Source organism: Loxodonta africana, chromosome 6, assembly GCF_030014295.1.
Source record: "Loxodonta africana isolate mLoxAfr1 chromosome 6, mLoxAfr1.hap2, whole genome shotgun sequence".
NCBI classification, from domain to species: domain Eukaryota; kingdom Metazoa; phylum Chordata; class Mammalia; order Proboscidea; family Elephantidae; genus Loxodonta; species Loxodonta africana.
Window position 1 is genome coordinate 95008838 of NC_087347.1, and position 17797 is coordinate 95026634.

Below are 17797 nucleotides of genomic sequence, written 5' to 3' on the forward strand. Positions count from 1 at the left end.
CTTCTCTTACACAGCATTGTTTCTGTTAGACACAAGTGCCTGTGCCAAGGAGAATCAGAATTGAAACATCCACCATCACTCATAAACAATTACAGAAGGGAGACAGGTTTTAGTTAAAGCTTTAAAAGTTCAGACTCAAAATTAGTTCTCATTACTACTAGACAGCTATTAGATTTAGTAGGATTACTGTGTTCTCAACTAAGCACACGCTCATCCCTAAATGGCTAAGCCATATTTGAGTCAGACACCAGACAGTTAAAGCTCAGTTCTTCAAGTGCTCGTGTGTCTACTATGCCTAAGAAAGGCACTCTATCCTCTTAAGAAAAAGCAAAATTAACATTCCTCTCAAATTGCTGGCTGTAATTAATACTGACTATACAGTTTTTTTTTGTTGTTTTTGTTTTTATACAGTTATATTACTAGGACATAATGTATACCCCAATAAACCATACTATAACAATGATCACTGATAACTGCAGATTAAGTGCTTCTAGGGTAGAAAGGATTTGGCATGTGGTATTTCCAGACTAACTTCACACATAAAGTTTGCAAAGATGTCAGCGTTCAATTAGCTACACACGCTGTTTCTCTTTCAGATTATACCCATCCACCCAAGCATACCTCTCCTTATTTGTAAAACGCGTACCTTATATATGCTACGCAAGAACATTCAAACAAGCATTCTTGTCTCTAAAGTCTCTGTTTGGGAAGTCAAAATACGAATTGAAAGATACACTATTATTCTTCATCATTTTCTTAGAACTTAGGTATGTTTTCATTATCACTGGGGCTGAATAGTGATGGAATGGGGAAGACAATACAAATAAAGGATTAGGAGAGCTATTCTTCCTGTTCACATCTTTGATGCTCCCCAGTCCATGAACACAATTACCAGGTCACTCTCTAGTACATATGGAAGCTGGGGTAGTGAGTCCAATTAAAGGGAGGCGCAGAGGTCCTTTTCTAATTCAGTACTTCCTTTAGAAGAGTCATACACAATTGGGCCCAAATGTCACCACAGGTTCATGAAAGGAGCATTTAGGATGTGAAGCAACAAATTATGATCCTGGTTCTGCCACCTACCTAGCTATGTGACCACAGGCAAACAACGACATTTGAATTTATTCTTCTATAAAATGGAGAGATGACTACTTGTCTCACAGATGTTATCACAGAACCAAATAATTTGCTGGATGGACCTAACACAGCCCCTGGCATACAGTTGGTCCTCAACATACGCTGCTCCAGGGGATCCTGGAAAAGATGACGGTTTGCAAGTCTGAGATCTAGGTTTTCATCCAGTCTGGATCTCAACCCAAAGGTATATGGACTCACATGGAATTACCAGGATACATTACAACCTGGCTGCAGGGTTCTTCTGTAACCTGGGGCTTCAAAATGTCTTCCATGTTCTCCAAGGACTACCTTTGTAACTGCCCACCTATAACATTAGGCACATATATTAGGGTTGCTAACAGGGACTTTTCATGGCCAAGGAAATCAGCTCTCGCTTCAGTCATGATATCTTGATACTTTGGGGGGAATCCTTGGCGTTATATTATACACATGTAACCGTTTCTCCTTTTGTAGTTACTTAGTCTCCATTCTCATCCAGCATGTCCATTGTTTTATTGTTCACCTGTGACTGAATCACCTGGTTAAGGTTACACACTCCGAAAATCAGTGTCTGCATTTTTATTTGATAGGCTTTTCACAGCATCCAGCAAGACAATGATAATAAACATGACTTGAGGAAAGTAACAATGATGAAAGAGTTTATAAAAATTTACATGGTAGATTGAGTATCCAATCTAATGAAAACCACACATATTTAACAAAAGCTGTTTTCAAACTGACTCTTCCAATTCTCTGAAGGAAAATGAGTAATGCAAATTTTTTTTAACTTATCCTATAAACGAGACACCAAAGAACACTTCATCTATACATTTAAGATATTCAGACCAAATTCATTACTTTCCCCTCAGCAGTGACTCAGAAAATTAACTATTTTACCCTTTAGGACCTAGAATAAATGGAAAGGTAACTCATCCTATTCAAAGGTGTCCAAATATAGGATATTTGTGTGAGTATTCTTTTAAAAACTATATTTTACCTCCTTAAAGTTATCAAATGCTGATAAAATTATCTCATGCCCGCCTCTGACCAGACAAACAGCAGCCAACAGCTCTAAGACAAGGGCTTTTGTTCTGTCAAAACAAGAAAAAAAGAAAAACACGAATCAATGCAAGTGACACTGGGATGCATCAGCTGATCATAAAATATTTTGCTGGGTATGTTTTTCAACCTTTACTAGCTAAGGTATAGTTATATTAAAGTACATCTTCAAACCTTTATGAACTTCTCAATATGTGATTTGTCTAAGGCAGCAAATTTGAAAGGTATGTTTTCCAGTCACAAAATTACAAATTACTCACTAATGAAAACTAATTCTGGGAAGAATAGCCTCTTTTCCCTATCATCAGGTAACTCAGTACCATATGGTTGAAAAAAATTATCGATGAGTTAAAGACAACAGAAACCTTGGGAATATGCAGGGAAACAAACCACTGAATAAATAGTTTCTCAAAGTTTTAGAGCCAGAGGCATAACAGCTGCCTAAAAACTTAAAAATCAACTAAAATTAATGTCCTACATTTCAAATCTGCTCATGTACAGATGGCTCCATAAAAATCTCCCAAGACAATGCAAGTTTCCATGACGTGCTCCTTTTAGGCAGGAGACCTGGAAAGAGCCAGATTACAGCTGCACTCCTATAAGAATTTTTTCCCTGACTCAGAAAACACCTAAATATTTTTCAAAGGGGAATCTAAATATACATTCTAAGTTTCCAAATATAGTTCAAGTATAGCATGGTTTCTTCATCGTAAGACCACTTTAGTATTTCATCTTTCTTCTGTAAGAAAGGAACTGACAATCTCTAAACAAAGACCTTCTGGGCAGTGCACATGCCAACTAAAACTTTTCAGAAAAATGAATAGCAGAAGGAGGAACATACAAGCATGACTACTTGGGATTTCAGTAAACCAAGGAGGCACTCACAAAGTTGCAAAGCTTAAATCAGGTAAAGTTTGAAATAACATTCGACAATTAGATGGGATTTCATGATTTTGTAATGCATTCCAAATCAGAAAGTCCTGATTAACACTCAGATGTTTAGGTGAAGTAACAGTTTTCAGCTATTCGATCTCTACAGAGGTATCTGATGAAAGTGAATTACGTAGACATTTCAAATGCAGGATGCCTCGCCAGAATGGAAAACACATGAGTAACTGAAATCACTGATGAAGACATGCTTCTGGAGGTAATCTGTGAAGTGAATAATATATGGTGCTCACCTGTGTAAGAAGGTAACTATAAGGCAACCTGAACGCACAGTATTTCTGTTCTTGTGGTTGTTTACTTTTGTTTGGTAATAAAATCTACACGTATACACAGGTAAAGATAGTAAATGAAGTGTGTTTGAAAGATGGGGGTTTTAGTTAGCTTTCAGCAATTAACTGGCGTAGCTGTCTTTATCAAGACTCTTATGGCCCTCTTGCATCCTGGCAACTTCATCCTCTCCATCAAATCTAGCAGCAAGGTTGTTAAGAACGAGGTCTTGAAAGGGATGAGAACTTGAAGATAACAGTGAAAGGCCAGTACTGTCACCAGTTCCTCGACTCTGCCACATGTAAGAATGTCAACTGGCTGAAAGGAAAATTCTACACAGCTAAGGAGTCTAAAGCCAATCTTATTTTAGAGAGTCACATCTGGACGTGTCGAAACTCTAACTTGATTGTTATCTAAAACCCATTGCTGTCAAATCAATTTCGACTCATAGCAACTCTACGGACAGAGTAGAACTGCCCCATAGAGTTTCCAAAGCTGTAAATCTTTATGGAAGCAGACTGCCTCATCTTTCTCCTGCAGAGCAGCTGGCAGATTCAAACTGTCAACCTTTTGGTTAGCAGCTGAGCGCTTAACCACTGTACCACCAGGGCTCTTTAAGCGTTAACTAGCTCTGTGTCTTCCCTAGTGTGATTTAGATGTATACATTATAAAGCCCCCTTACCTGGGATTCTTGTTGTTCAAGCTCAGTGCAATCTCGTTGACAGCGTGTGGATGAGACATGACCATGTTGAAACCATACTGAAATTAACGTAGAATGAGACAAGGCATTAGAATCAAGTTACGAGACTGCCAATGTTAATTTAAAAAATAAAACCTGAACTTTCTATCTAATGTAATTTATACCATAATAAGTACATTTATGTCTCTACTACATCAGTATCTGAACATAATTCATCATCAAAAAATTCAGGAATGATGCTATTATCCAGCATATTATGCAAACCACATCTCCATTCTTTAATGGACGAACTGCATGTTGTTTCCCTTTACTGAAATGGTGAAGACATCCCAGAAGCTCTAGCCCTCTAGTAAACAAAACAAAACACTGAGTCTCCAGGACCCGGTTCCGGTCAACTTAATCTTTTTTTTAAAGCTTCCAGAGTGACTCCACTATGCAGCAGACTTGATGAGCTGTGCCTCTGGTCTCTTCTCTGGACAGCGGCTAACAGGACCAAGAGCCTAGGAAAACACGTCTTGCTCTGAGGCATGCTACCTCATCCTTCTATACAAACAAGGAAGCTCAATAACAGGTCCAAGAATCATTCTTGATTCTGCTGGGCTGAGTAATTATTCCTTCTTTCCCAGCTCCTGACCTTATTTCCTCTTAAACTTGGAAAACGAAAGCAATCGGAAAAAAAAAAACTCTCAAAATCTCTCACCACATCAACCCACTTACATAGATTTATGGCTTACCTCTTCACCTCTTCCTAAGATGAACTGCTCCGTGCTCCAATCCAACACCTCCTTTTGAGTACCTGATCCCACTCCCTCTCACCTACTCTAGAACGTTCATTATAAGCTCTAGCAATTCTCCCCAACCTCCATCATTTTTTTTCCTCTCTGATTCATTAACATTAGCATAAAAACATGATGCAAATTCTCTTATCTGAAACAACTCATTCTACGTTCCAGTTGTCAGCAAGTCAACTCTGACTTACAGCAATCCCAAGTATGTCAGAGTACAACTGTGCTCCACAGGGTTTTCAATCTCTGATACTTCGGAAGTAGATCTCCAGGTCTTTCTTCCAAGGAACCTCTGCATGGACTCAAACCTCCAACCTTTCGGTTAGCTGCTGAGCATGTTAACTGAAGACTCCAATTAGGTTGTTACTAAATGTCTATTCTCAGTGACACTTTGCTGGCTGTCTTATTTAAAGCTACACACACATTTCCAGCAAATTATTCCTATTTCTTGACATTTTTTCTACAGTACTTAGTAATCGTTCTCTGAAGCCAGTCTTCCTGGGTTCAAATCTTGACCCTACTACTTAGTGGCTATACACTAACTTCTCTGTGTTTCAGTTTCCTCATCAGTAAAATGGGAAAGTAATATATTACCTATCTCATAGGGCTGTTAGGAGGTTTAAGCAAGTTAATAGGTTTAAAAGCGCTAGATCTGTAGAAAGCACCATAAAAGTGTTAGCTTTCACCATCATCATCTGGGACCTATATATCTTACCAATTTATCATCTGTCCTCCCTCACTAGAAAGTAAGTTCTCCAGAGCATTTATTTCTTTAATGCTGTAATCCCTGTGCATAGAACAGGGTCTGGCACACAGTAGTTGTTTAAAATGTATTCGCTGGTTGAAAGAAAGAACAAATATATGTTTCCCTTCCTAAATTCAATTCAGCACCTTTAAACTGGGTCTGAACTCAAATAATGAACTTCTACCTGGGTCGCTACCTGGACCCACCTGTCACATCCCAATCATTGGAAACCAAATCCTATTTTTACAACTGAATTGTGTTTTCCAAACCTGACATCTGATTTGCTTACCTAACTATACTTTTTTGCCCTGTCAGTTCATCCTAGATACTCTGGGCCATCTCTCTTACTGTGCTGTCAGGATTAACCCAGCCTACATGCTCCAGAGTCTCACCCGGTATTTTTCAGGGTGTGGTCTACCTGCACCACAAATCTTAAAGGAGGGCTGGGAAACTACTTTTGACAAGAACTCTCCAGGTGATTCTGTAAGTTCAGGAACCACTCAGTCTAACATATTACTTCTCGCCTGTTCGCCATAGAACCAAATGAGTTATCCATTATTAGTCTACTCGTTCCTACTCATCTGAAGTTGCCCCCTTACTGCCCACAACCAGAGGCTTACTTTGTCTCTAATGCCACAAACATTAACAAAGTAATCTAGGCAAATAAATTTATCACTGCAGGTGGGAAATGTCTTTCCTGCAAACACACCATAAAACATAAGTGCTAACCTGAGGGCAATGAATTGAATCTTGAGCATTTGAATAAACCAAAACGTCCTTTAATAAATGAGTCCCATTAAATCTTGGTATTCAAATGGAAATAGTACAAAAAAACCAGAGTAAACAAGATCTGATTATGACTAATTCAGATTTTTTTAAAGGACCAGAACAATGAACATACCTGATAATTCATGATGGCACGTAAACACATGATACACACGTGGACATCATCTTTTTTACTCACTAGTCTTGAGTTTTTCAAGGTTCTTCTGCTTGGCAAAGTATTATATCTACAAATAAAAAGGGATATCTTCATAAAACTCTAGATTACTTTCTTACCATTGGCACATGTACTCCGAAAACAAACATTTTCCTCTACCTTTACCTGCAATAAAATGAGAATTGCAGTTCAAAGCCACCACCAACAAACCCACCACCACAAAGCCACCTCCGTAGACTGCTAGGTCTACATGATTCTGTATGCTGCTCATCACCTCCTCAGGCCAGGGACTCATGGACAAGGAAACTCAACCTCACTCACAGAATACAGCAAACCAGACCATATGTGAGATTATCAACAAAACCAGGGTCCTCATCAGTAGGCCAAGCTAGATTTGCAGAGGTGATCGAGGCCAAGATGCATGCAGATTTAGTCTACAACAATACGTGAGGGCTGAAACTTAGCTTTTTTGTGAAACTCTGACCACCTGACTGGACTCTAACTGCACCTTCCCATTACTGCTCTCTGGAGTCCCTGTTTCGGACTTGAAGGCTAGGCATGGTCATACGTTAGCACATTCGGTATCAGACCCTGAGGCCTTCATGATGTGCAAATGCCTCCATAACCTGATCCTTCACCAAAAACCCGAATGGCAGCTGGAACTTAGATGGAAATACGTCCATAGTTTAAAGGGTGAAGAAGAGGTTTCCGTGTTAGGATTCGTTGTATAGAGGGTACATTGCTAAGCCTTCTGTTGTTAAGTTCTCCTTTATGGAGATTTATCACAGCTTTCAAGTAGCAAAAAAAAAAAAAACGACAATGTAACATGATACAAGTAGAAAAGACGACAACACTGAAAGCCTGAAGATGAGCGGAAACACAGGCAAGTCTCCCCTGCAACTCAAAGCCTGAAATAAAAGCAAATTTTCAAAGTTGTCAACTACTTTCATGTAGTCGATGACAAAAATGCTCCACAAAATAAGCTACAGCCCTTCCTTCTTCTCGAACTGAATCAACTGAAAAGCTTAAAGGAGGTATGATGAATATTAACATACTTTCAAAGGTCCCAGAGGCACAGGCCAGAAGTTGAAAATGGAACTGACGGGTTTGTTTAAAATTATTCAGCTGGGCAGCTCTTTTTAATTTCATTTTCTGTTCAAAAACTATCAAACAGGGAAGAAAGATTCTTCTTTCACATAAGCCGACTATTAAACCCAATAAGTTTCTGAAAAGCACTTCAATTAAGTCACTTGCCTCGGTAAACCTGAGTATATAGAATTTTGTTTTCTCATGCTAGTTATAAAAAGGAGGATTTTTAAAAAAAAAACTTTAAAGGAGGCTTTATTCAAGGGCTTCTATTTTATTCACACATGGAAATAAAGTTTCAGCAGTGGAAGTTGGCCTAATTCACTTCTGAATGCAAAAATAAAGACGTTGAGATGTGGGAGACAAAATCAGATCTGGGTGTTACGAAGCCCAATTGCAACATCTAAAATAGAACTTTAAAATGTGTCACTTTGCCATAACCACAGGCTGGCCACAATTGGTAACACACTTCTTGGATGTCTCACAGAGATTGGTACACCTTCAACCAATGACCACATGGACAGTCTGACCCAAGCATCTGTCATCTTCTCAGTCTACATTTGAAGTTCTTTCCCTTCCTCTACTAATCTTAACTTTGTTAAACCCCAGTTTTGTATTTCTTTAGTGGAATCACTTGTTAGGTACACGATCATTTATTAGGGAGACAGTTCTCATTTTCAACGGAAAACAATGGCTACTAGCTTAAAACAAAACCATCTACGATTAAGTTAAAAGAAGAAAAGAAAAGGTGGTTCCAATGGAAACAACTGTTCTTTGCTAAATTATCTTAATGTGCAGCAATGATTCCAGAAGATATACTGAGTAAAGCAAACTACTCTTAAGGGAAGATAGGGAAGGTCATTCTACACAGTCCTGTATTTCTGCATCATTTCCAAATAAATTCTAATTATCTCAGCAGGTATACCAAATTTATGCCATTTAATGGTGCTCCTAAGAACTGCTAAATAATATAGTAGTTCCTTCCTTTTTATTTATTAATTCAATTTGAGCTATATCGTAACAAGTCTCTAAGAACCCAAGACATCTTTGTCATTATATTTTATAATGCAGAAACCAGCAAAAATCAATTACTTAGAATAATACTCTACTTACTAAATATTAACACAAAAAGGCTTCTATTTGTTATATATAAAAAACCCACTGCCGTCGAGTCAATTCCAACTCAAAGCGACCCTATAGGACAGAGTAGAACTGCCCTGTAGAGTTTCCAACTAGCGCCTGGTGGATTCGAACTGCTGGCCTTTTGGTTAGCAGCCGTAGCACTTAACCACTACGCCACCAGGGTTTCCTTGTTATATAGAGTAGATGGTTAATCCCAAATATATTATCTGGATCAACATTTAAAACAGATTTAATATGAAATGCCACATTCATACTTATTAATATTTAAGTTGTTTTAAAAATATATAGTATATAAATAAGAAGTCAAATATAGTTTTATTTATTAATGGCACTGTATCACCAAAAAAAAAAAAATCAAACCCATTGTTGTTGCGTCAATTCTGATTCATAGCAATGCTATAGGACAGAGTACAGCCACCCCATAGAGTTTCCAAGGAGCAGCTGGTGGATTCAAACGGCCGACCTTTTGGTTAGCAGCCAAACTCTTAACCACTATGCCACCAGGGCTCCATTCAAAAAGACCTAAATTTTTCTGAAGTGTATGGTGTTTGCCCTAATTTTTTTTCCCCCAAATTTTTGGTTTATACAAAAATAGAGTGGGGATTAAAGGCAACATCTGGCCTTGGATGTTTAAAATCATAGCACTGACAGCTGAAGGAGATCTAAGATCATTTACTCCAATCCTTCCTTTATATAGATGGAAAAACTGAAGCCCAAAAAAGTTACATCCACAAAGTAAGTAAGAAGCAAAGATGAAATGAGACCAGACTAGACACCAAGTCTCCTCACTGGGATTCAGGAAGTCACGTTCTACAAATTGCTTCTCAACTCGATTTATCAACCATCTGTCAGGTTATCATGTGAAAAGCTACCGCCTACGGCCATCTGTACCGGTTTGTTCCCTGTCAAGTGTTTGTACCCTGTCATCCTGACAGAGTATTCTGCTTTGGTTCTATACAGGTATCATTTCCGACCCTCAACAATCAGTTCACTGTGAAGGACTAAGGTGCAGTTTACCGGTAACAGCAGCATCTGTGCATCTCTTTCAGAACAGCAGTTGTCAGTCCCAACTCACGGCACCCCCACCTACACATGTCAGGGTAGAACTGCGCTCCAAAGGATTCTCAATGGCTGATTTTGCAGAAGTAGTTCAACAGCCCTTTCTCCCCAGGTGCCTCTGGGTGGACTCAAACCTCCTACCTTTCATTTAGCAAACCCAAACCAGCCAGGCATGTAAACCATTAGCATCACCCCAGGTCTCCTTTCAGAATATAATGGTCTAAATAATCATCCTGAACTTCAGACCCTAGCTCTCTTGCCTTAAGCTGATAAGCTTCCTTTTGGACCAAGAGATGAACTGTTCCCTTGTCAGTCTACTAAATGTTAACAAAACGCAGTTTTCTTTTTAAATCTTTATCTTGTATCACTTATCAGGAAAGTAAGGATTTTTTTTTAATAGGAAGTTTTGCTCTGTATTTTGGAATTCTCATTCTCAAAGAATTTGTCATAATCCTCTTCCTCTCAAAATACAAAATATTTTCAAAAGACTCAATTTAGGATCACCTATTTTTATAATCTATAAGGCTATAAGGCTAGATTTTAGGGACTGTGCAATTTGTATTTACATTTAAAAAAAATTTTTTTTTTTTATTCCTCAGCATGGAAACCCTGGTGGCGTACTGGTTAAGTGCTACGGCTGCTAACCAAGAGGGTGGTAGTTCAAATCTGGGCAGTTCTACTCTGTCCTATAGGGTCGCTATGAGTCGAAATCAACTCGACAGGACTGGGTTTGGTTTAGTTTTCATTATTGTCATGTATCATATTAGATGTGTTTACATATAGTTTTGGTTATTCCTCAGCGTATATTTTATCCAACTTTAAAATCTTTATAATTAGGTACTTGGATTATTTGCTTTAATTATTGTCTGAATAAATATTTTTTGGACAGGTTTTAAATTAAGCTCCAATGCACGATGTTAACATTATCTAATAAACGCTTCCCAAGTTGACCCTAAATTCCTCCAACAGAATTAGGACTAAATGAACAATGTACTGAATCCAGTCTAGAAGAGCAGGCCTCTGGTGCTCTCCTACGCTCTCCAGCCAGCTGCAGGACACCAAACCGAATCTTTTGTTGAAGCTTCAAAGTTGATTTTACTAAGTACCTACTGTTAGATGCTAAGGGAAAATGAAAGATAAAGATGTTGCTTCTGCCACTGGGACTTAGGAAGCCAATGAAAATTACACAGATGGCTGCAGTATTAAAGCATGCTCTGTCCACACTCCAACCCCAGCCCTACTATGCACTTAGTAAAGGGTTATATGTCACGATACATGAAATGAATTCAATACCGAACATTAGACACACATACACAGAGCATAATACAGTGCAGCAAGGGTAGTCACACCTGCATAAAGGAGAAAGCTTTTTGTAAATTATCATACTTACAATCCCTATATAATCAACCTTTTCTTAATCAAGCCACATCTGACTAGGTTAATACGGACCTAAAAACTAGGTTAATATAGACCTACTCCTGATAATTGTCTTTAGGCACATGAAAGTTGTTTTTAAACAGGACTCTAATTTTTTTTTTCTAACTTGAGAGTTAAATGTAAAAGAAATGAAAACAGTGGTAGTACAAGTGTCAGGATGGTGATATGACAAAACATGATTAAACACAAAATATTACCAATGCAGATGTAAACTACACCTGTCTCATGGGTCTTTGAACAGTGGGATTATAAGACACTTCCTATCTTTATTTTTGTCTACATTTCTAAATTTTCTACAATGGATGTGTGTTACTCACTCAATAAGGAAAACAAGAAGTTACATAGAAAAACTCTTTTAGACGATTTAGATTTGCCTTAAGACAAAAGGCTAACTAAAAAAAAAAAAAAGGCTAACTAGATAACATCAAAACACTCTTTCCACCTTTACTTCCTAGAAGGGCTCATTTTAGGTAGAGAGCTGGCCTTATCTTGATAAAGCAAACTTGTGGGTTTCTGTGGTGAGACTGAATCACACCACCACACAAGTGACAAAAGAACCAAGTATCATTAGAAAAACTCAGCTTTGAACACTGTATTCCTTGGAGTTGCAAACCTTCAATCAGGCTGAATACAGTGCTTAGCAGCTTCCACACACTTCTAAGAAACAGAGCGAGGGAAATAGTTTAGTGCCACAAAATTCTACCAAATGTATGAATCACATCGATACACTTAGGTACAGATGGAGAATCACAGCAATCATCTCTCACCAATTGAAAATTCCAACAGCTCGAATGAAACTAGTCCTAGCAGCCAGATACTATATATACAAGGTGGTGTTGTATAATGAGGTTAACACAGGTAAATAAAATTCAATATATTATCGTTGAAGGGTTAGATAAAGCAACCTGCACCCAGTTCTACGCCACATTCCCTTAGGCTAAACTGCCCTCATCTTCACAAGCACTGATCATCCTAGCTTAGCTATTTGAATAAATTTCCCACAAAGAACTGAGCTTTATAGGGATTAAGTCAATGACTGAGTAGGAGGTATGCTGTGTTGAACTAATACCCTTAGTGTGTGTTCTGGTACAGAATTATATAAAGTGAGAACGATTACTGTAATATTTTCTTCCTGAAGCTATTATGACACTTCATATAAAAGAGACTATTTGAACAGAGCCAAATTGGAGATTGTCCCTCTCATTCACTGCGGTATATTAAAAAGGCCCCAGTGAGTGGCAGCACTAGTTTCTCTGTGGTCTCCCATGGATAATTGAGGCAGATGAGCTTTAGCCCTCTCCCATCTAGTATGTCTTGAATGATCCCAGATTCTGTCAACAGCTAACGGCGCATGTTCCCATAACCAAGATTTTAAATTGGCTTCTGTGACAATGCACTCTCCTGGGTCCTCTTTCTCTTCACCAGTAGTTCTCAAATCTCATTGTACATCACAGCTTAATCTGGGAAGATGGGAAAAGAGAAAGAAAAAAGAAATCTAATGGCCAGGCCTAGAAAAAAATCTCATTTTGAATTCCAAGTTGGGCCAGGGTTGAGAACCACTCTTCCAAAATATCTTAGCAGGCTTTTTCTGCCTGTTCCTTCAATGGAGGTGCCCTCCAACATTCTATCCTTGGCACCTTCCTCTTTCTAGTTACTCTTCTCTTGACCATCTCAAACAATCTTGTGCCTTTTACTATGGCTTATACTTTGATGACTTTATCATTCCTCTGAACTTAATTTCACATTTTCATCTCTAGCTCCTTTGGATCCAATACAAAGCAATTCATGTGGCTAATCTAAAATGCATCCAAACTTAAACATACGTAATTTTCTCCCTCAATCCTGCTCTTGAATTCCCTCTAATAATGTCCTGCCTTAAAGTCGAGTCTGGTTGATGACTCAAGAATCCCCGGGTGGTGCAAACAGTTATGTACTCTACCACTAGCCAAAAAGTTGATGGCTCAAACCCATCCACAGGTGCCTCAGAAGACAGGCCAGGAGATCTGCTTCCAAAAGGTCACAGCCCTGAAAATCCTATGGAGCAATTCTACCCTCCACACATGAGGTTGTTACTAGTCAGAATACACTCGACGGCAGCTAACAGCAGCAATGGTGAAGACTCAGCCCTGGTCTGAGCTACAAGAACAAGGATCACTTAAGGTTTCAAGACAGGCTTCAGTGGTTTAGTGAGTCCCATGAAACTGTGTGAAAGAATGCAGTTATACACACATGTGCAAGTGAGTCCTGGTCGTATGTCCCCAAAAAGACCAGACCATTGTATCTACATATTGTTTCCTCCTTCTCTCTCATCTCCCAAGTACAACTGCAACCAAACTTAGTCTTCTACTCCTAGAATTCTCTCACGTCATACCTTCCTTCTTACTGCTGCAGGCCTAACTCAGGCCATTATCCGGACAACCATTCTTACACTTACTGAACAAACAGTAACATTAATTACATGGCTTTGTTTCCCTCACTAAATTGAGACCTATGAAAGTAATAAGCCCTTTGCTATTTACATTTTAGTATCACATACAGTGTTCCACATATAAATCCACTGGCATAGAGTAGATGCTGATTCATAGCCAGGGCTTCCAAATGGTTCAAAGAAGTTCCTAGGAAGTTATATATAACAATCACCTGGGGATCTTCTTAAAATGTAGATTCTGACTCAGTATAGCTGGGCTGGAATTGTAAATTCTCAGTAGGGAATCTGTCAGAAATGAAAATTCTCAGCAGGGGTTTGAAACAGATTGGAAGCCCTGCTCATAGCAACCCTACAGGACAATGTAAAACTGCCCCATAGGGTTTCCAAGGCTGTAATCTTATGAAAGCAGACTGCCACATCCTCCTCCAGTGAAGTAGCTGGTGAGTTAGAACCACTGACCTTTTGGTTAGCAGCCAAGTGCTTAACCACTGCACACCAGGGCTCCTTGTTCCACATATAGCAGGTAATTAGTAAATAATCACACTAAATTGCTTATTTTTAAATTATGTATTTTTCTGGCCAAATAAGAAAATGAATAACATAACTGTCATTCGTTCATACTCAATTAGTTTCAATTTCTCCTTTCTAAACTCTCCTCACCACAATGGCATACACATAGAAATATTCTGAACATGGAAATCATTACCTAGTAATTTTAAACACTCTAAAACCCTGAAATGACCCCACTACTGACTCAAAGATTTAATGTGACTCTCTCTGTGGTCACTGCAAGTAACAGCCAACCTCATTCAACTCTGAGCCACAACAGACATCAGTGAAGTTTCTAAGCGTGGCTGTCTATATTTATCCTAATTGGAGTTCTTTGAGCTTCTTGGATGTGTTAATGTTTTTCATCATATTCACCAAGTTTTTGGCCATTATTTCTTCAAGTACTCTTTCTGTCCCTTTCTCTCTCTTCTTCTTCAGGGATTCACATTATATCCATGTTGTTATGCTTAAGAATATCCCAGAGGTCTCTGAGCATGTTTGTTTTTTTTTTTCCTGATCCTCAGACTAGATCATCTCAATTAAGCTATCTTCAAGTATCCCAATTTCTCCTTCCACCCGTTCAAATCTGTTACTGAAGTCTTCAAGTGAATTTTTCAACTCCACAATTGTGCTTTTCAACTCCACAATTTCTATTTATTTTTTATCACTTCTATCTCTTTATTGATATTCTCTATTTGGTGGGAAATCATTCTCATACTTCCCTTTAGTTTTTTAGATGTGGCTTTTTCTACTAAAAATAGTTGATTTAGTCTTTGTTAAGTTCAATGCCTGGTCTTTAGCAGGGAGTTTTTCATTTTTTTTTTCCCCCTGTGTAGGCCCTAGTTTTTTTTTTTTTTACATGTCTCACATGCTTTTGCTGAAAATGACATTTTAAATAATATAATGTGTCAAATCTGGAAATCAAAATCTCCCTCCTCCCCAGGATTTGTTGTTGTTACTGTTTGATGATAATGTTATTGGTTTAGTGACTTCTCTGAAATAATTCTGGAAACTCTGTATTCTTTGTCATGTGTAGCCACTGCAGCGTATGCTTAGTTAGCCTAGTGGTCAGGCAATGATTAGAGATTTCCTTAAATGTCTGAAACCAATAAGTCAACTAGGCTTTGCCAAGCACCTCTGAAAGTGTGGGTGTGGGTGTGGGTGTGGGTGTCTGTGTCTGTGTTTGTGTGTGTGTTGAGGCACCTCCTCAACATTCAGCCTGGTAGTTGATAACTCTGCCTTAGCCTTCACTTCCTCCTTCTGCAGAGCCTCAAGGTCAGTCAGCAGCAAGAACTTAGGGCCTTTTGAGGTCTTTCCTGAACATGTGCACAACTTGACACGTGCACATGGTATCCTAGACTCCCAGGACTATGCTGGAACTTTTCAAAGTCCCTAAACACATCTAATTCCCCAGTTTTTCCATTTACACATTTTGATTAGCCTTCCGTTTGCCCCAACTGTTTGTTATCCACTGCCTTGGACAGCTGTAAAGTTAAACACTGCCTCTAAAAGTTTCAACAAAGGCCCCTGGGGAAAAGGCTGTTCGAGTTGGGAGTGTTCCATGTCAGGTCAAATAAACAAGCCTTGCAAGTGGGGTCTTCCAGTGAACTACTAGAAAGATCAAATAATACTAATTCTCTGGGAATGTAGCTTTACAGGAACGCCAACTCTGTTCTGCCCCCTCCACTTGCTGCCAGGCAGATAGTTTTACCGTAATTGCAGGCTGTTGGTTTCCAAAGCTATCATGGAGCTTGGTGGGGTGTAGCGCTAAACAGGACTAGTTAAATCGCCACAAAGCTCACTGGTTAACTGAATTCAGCCATTTTTCTTGACTAAATACTCCCCAGATTGCTGCAAGCTTCTAATTTCTAGAATTCTGAATAAGTTGATTCTGACCATTTTTCCCAGTTTTCTCATTGTTTTTTATGGATGAGAGGCCCTTATGCCACTATTTTCACTGACATTCCACAACAGACATTTAGAAATCATTTCTGCCATACATATTCATTCTGAAGGGTAACAATTCCTTCAAGTGGATGGAAACAGACCTAACGAGGTCCTCTAACAATCAAGTCTCTCTGGGGACTTGGAGCAGTTATCTAGTGCTGTTTCAAGTTTTAAGGAAATCTTGTTTAAGAGGTCATTTGGACAGAAACCTCACAGGGAAATTAACACCATCAAATTTCTCAGACCTTCTTCTCCATTAACTTCAAAAACTGCCTGCTATTTTGCTAAGCACTGAACAAAAATTCTAAATGTTCTCCCAGCATTCAAACATGAGATCCAATCTCAGAAAAGCTGCCAATTAGATTTCACAAACCTCTGTGAATACAGAAAGGAAAAGACTGTAAAACTAACTTAAGGATCAAAATCGAACAGAAATTACTCTACTACTCGTACTCATTTTATGCCCGCTTAAGCACATGAAATAATAAATTACAAGTTAACGGTAATATGAGTGATAGGCATAAAAACTAAGCAATTTTTACAAAATGTTTTAAGAAACTGACATAAAACATTTCCTATTTAGTACTCTTGTGACAACTGCCACCTACTTCACACTTTGAACAGGAATCTGCTGAGAAGCATACAGTGAGCGTTTCAACCTGTGCAGCACTAGCATCAGATGCTACTGGGAAAAGAAGGTACTTCTGTTTGAAAGCCCTTCAGAATGACATCATTAGTCAACTTTTCTAATGAGAAACGACAAAGCGAGTAAAACCTGAATTTTTGACCCAAGGATAAAAAATGGGGAGGCCAGCAAAGAAAACCTGGAGAAGTAGCTCTGATGGCTCAGACTGACTATAGACTATATACACAGGAATTTCTCTTGCTAGGTACACATTTGCAGCTTGAATTATGTACAGTCCTAGCTGGAGTTCTGGTTAGTCAGTTCTGCTGTCCTTAAACCACTATTCATTGTAAAGATGTTAAAAAAGAAAATAATTTTGAGCTTTATTAAAGCAGTGCATTTTTAAATAACAATGGGTGATAAACATAAGAGTGAGTGATAAGTGGTATATCTATGAAAATTCTGGAAGTATAGGAGAAAAGACTGTTACTCATGAGCAAAAGCTAGATGTGATCAATTGCTGGACTTACTATGAAATCTATAACATATGTAAAGCAGCAAGGACTTAGCACTAACATGGAAGCTGCTCTTCATATCTAGTGATACGGTGAAATAAGTCAGATCACCCACCTATGGTCTTAGCATCTATGTATTTCTACACATTTAGATATATGAGTATGTAGGTGGCATAAATGTCTGTCTCTCCTTCTGAGCTTCTATTATCCACAAACTGCATATTATTGCAGAATCTTGAATGTTTTCTGAATTGACCTACCCAGGCTTTCCCAGAGTTCTGGCAAAGATGTTTTTTATGCCAACATTTGTGAGATTTGTAGCATCTAAATCCTAACGGCAACAGACAAAAAGAAAAGGTATATATTTCTTTCTCTTACAAAAAGTATCTTCAAACAGTTTTATAAACTATTCACATATCAAACTAACATCTACCTATAAATAAGGAAC

The 17797-nt window shown here is 38.5% G+C and overlaps 1 protein-coding gene across 6 annotated transcripts in view; it reads right to left on the reverse strand.

The window, feature by feature from the left end:
* Window positions 1-17797, reverse strand: part of FMNL2 (formin like 2) — a 349026-nt gene that overhangs the window by 64078 nt on the left and 267151 nt on the right. For all 6 annotated transcript variants that reach the window (XM_003406014.3, XM_010586319.3, XM_010586318.3 and 3 more), the window contains exons 7-9: window positions 6522-6630; window positions 4073-4149; window positions 2114-2207 (exon numbers count right to left, since the gene is read on the reverse strand). In XM_003406014.3, the coding sequence (XP_003406062.1) occupies window positions 2114-2207; window positions 4073-4149; window positions 6522-6630 (280 nt within the window). The remainder of the gene's footprint in view (window positions 1-2113; window positions 2208-4072; window positions 4150-6521; window positions 6631-17797) is intronic.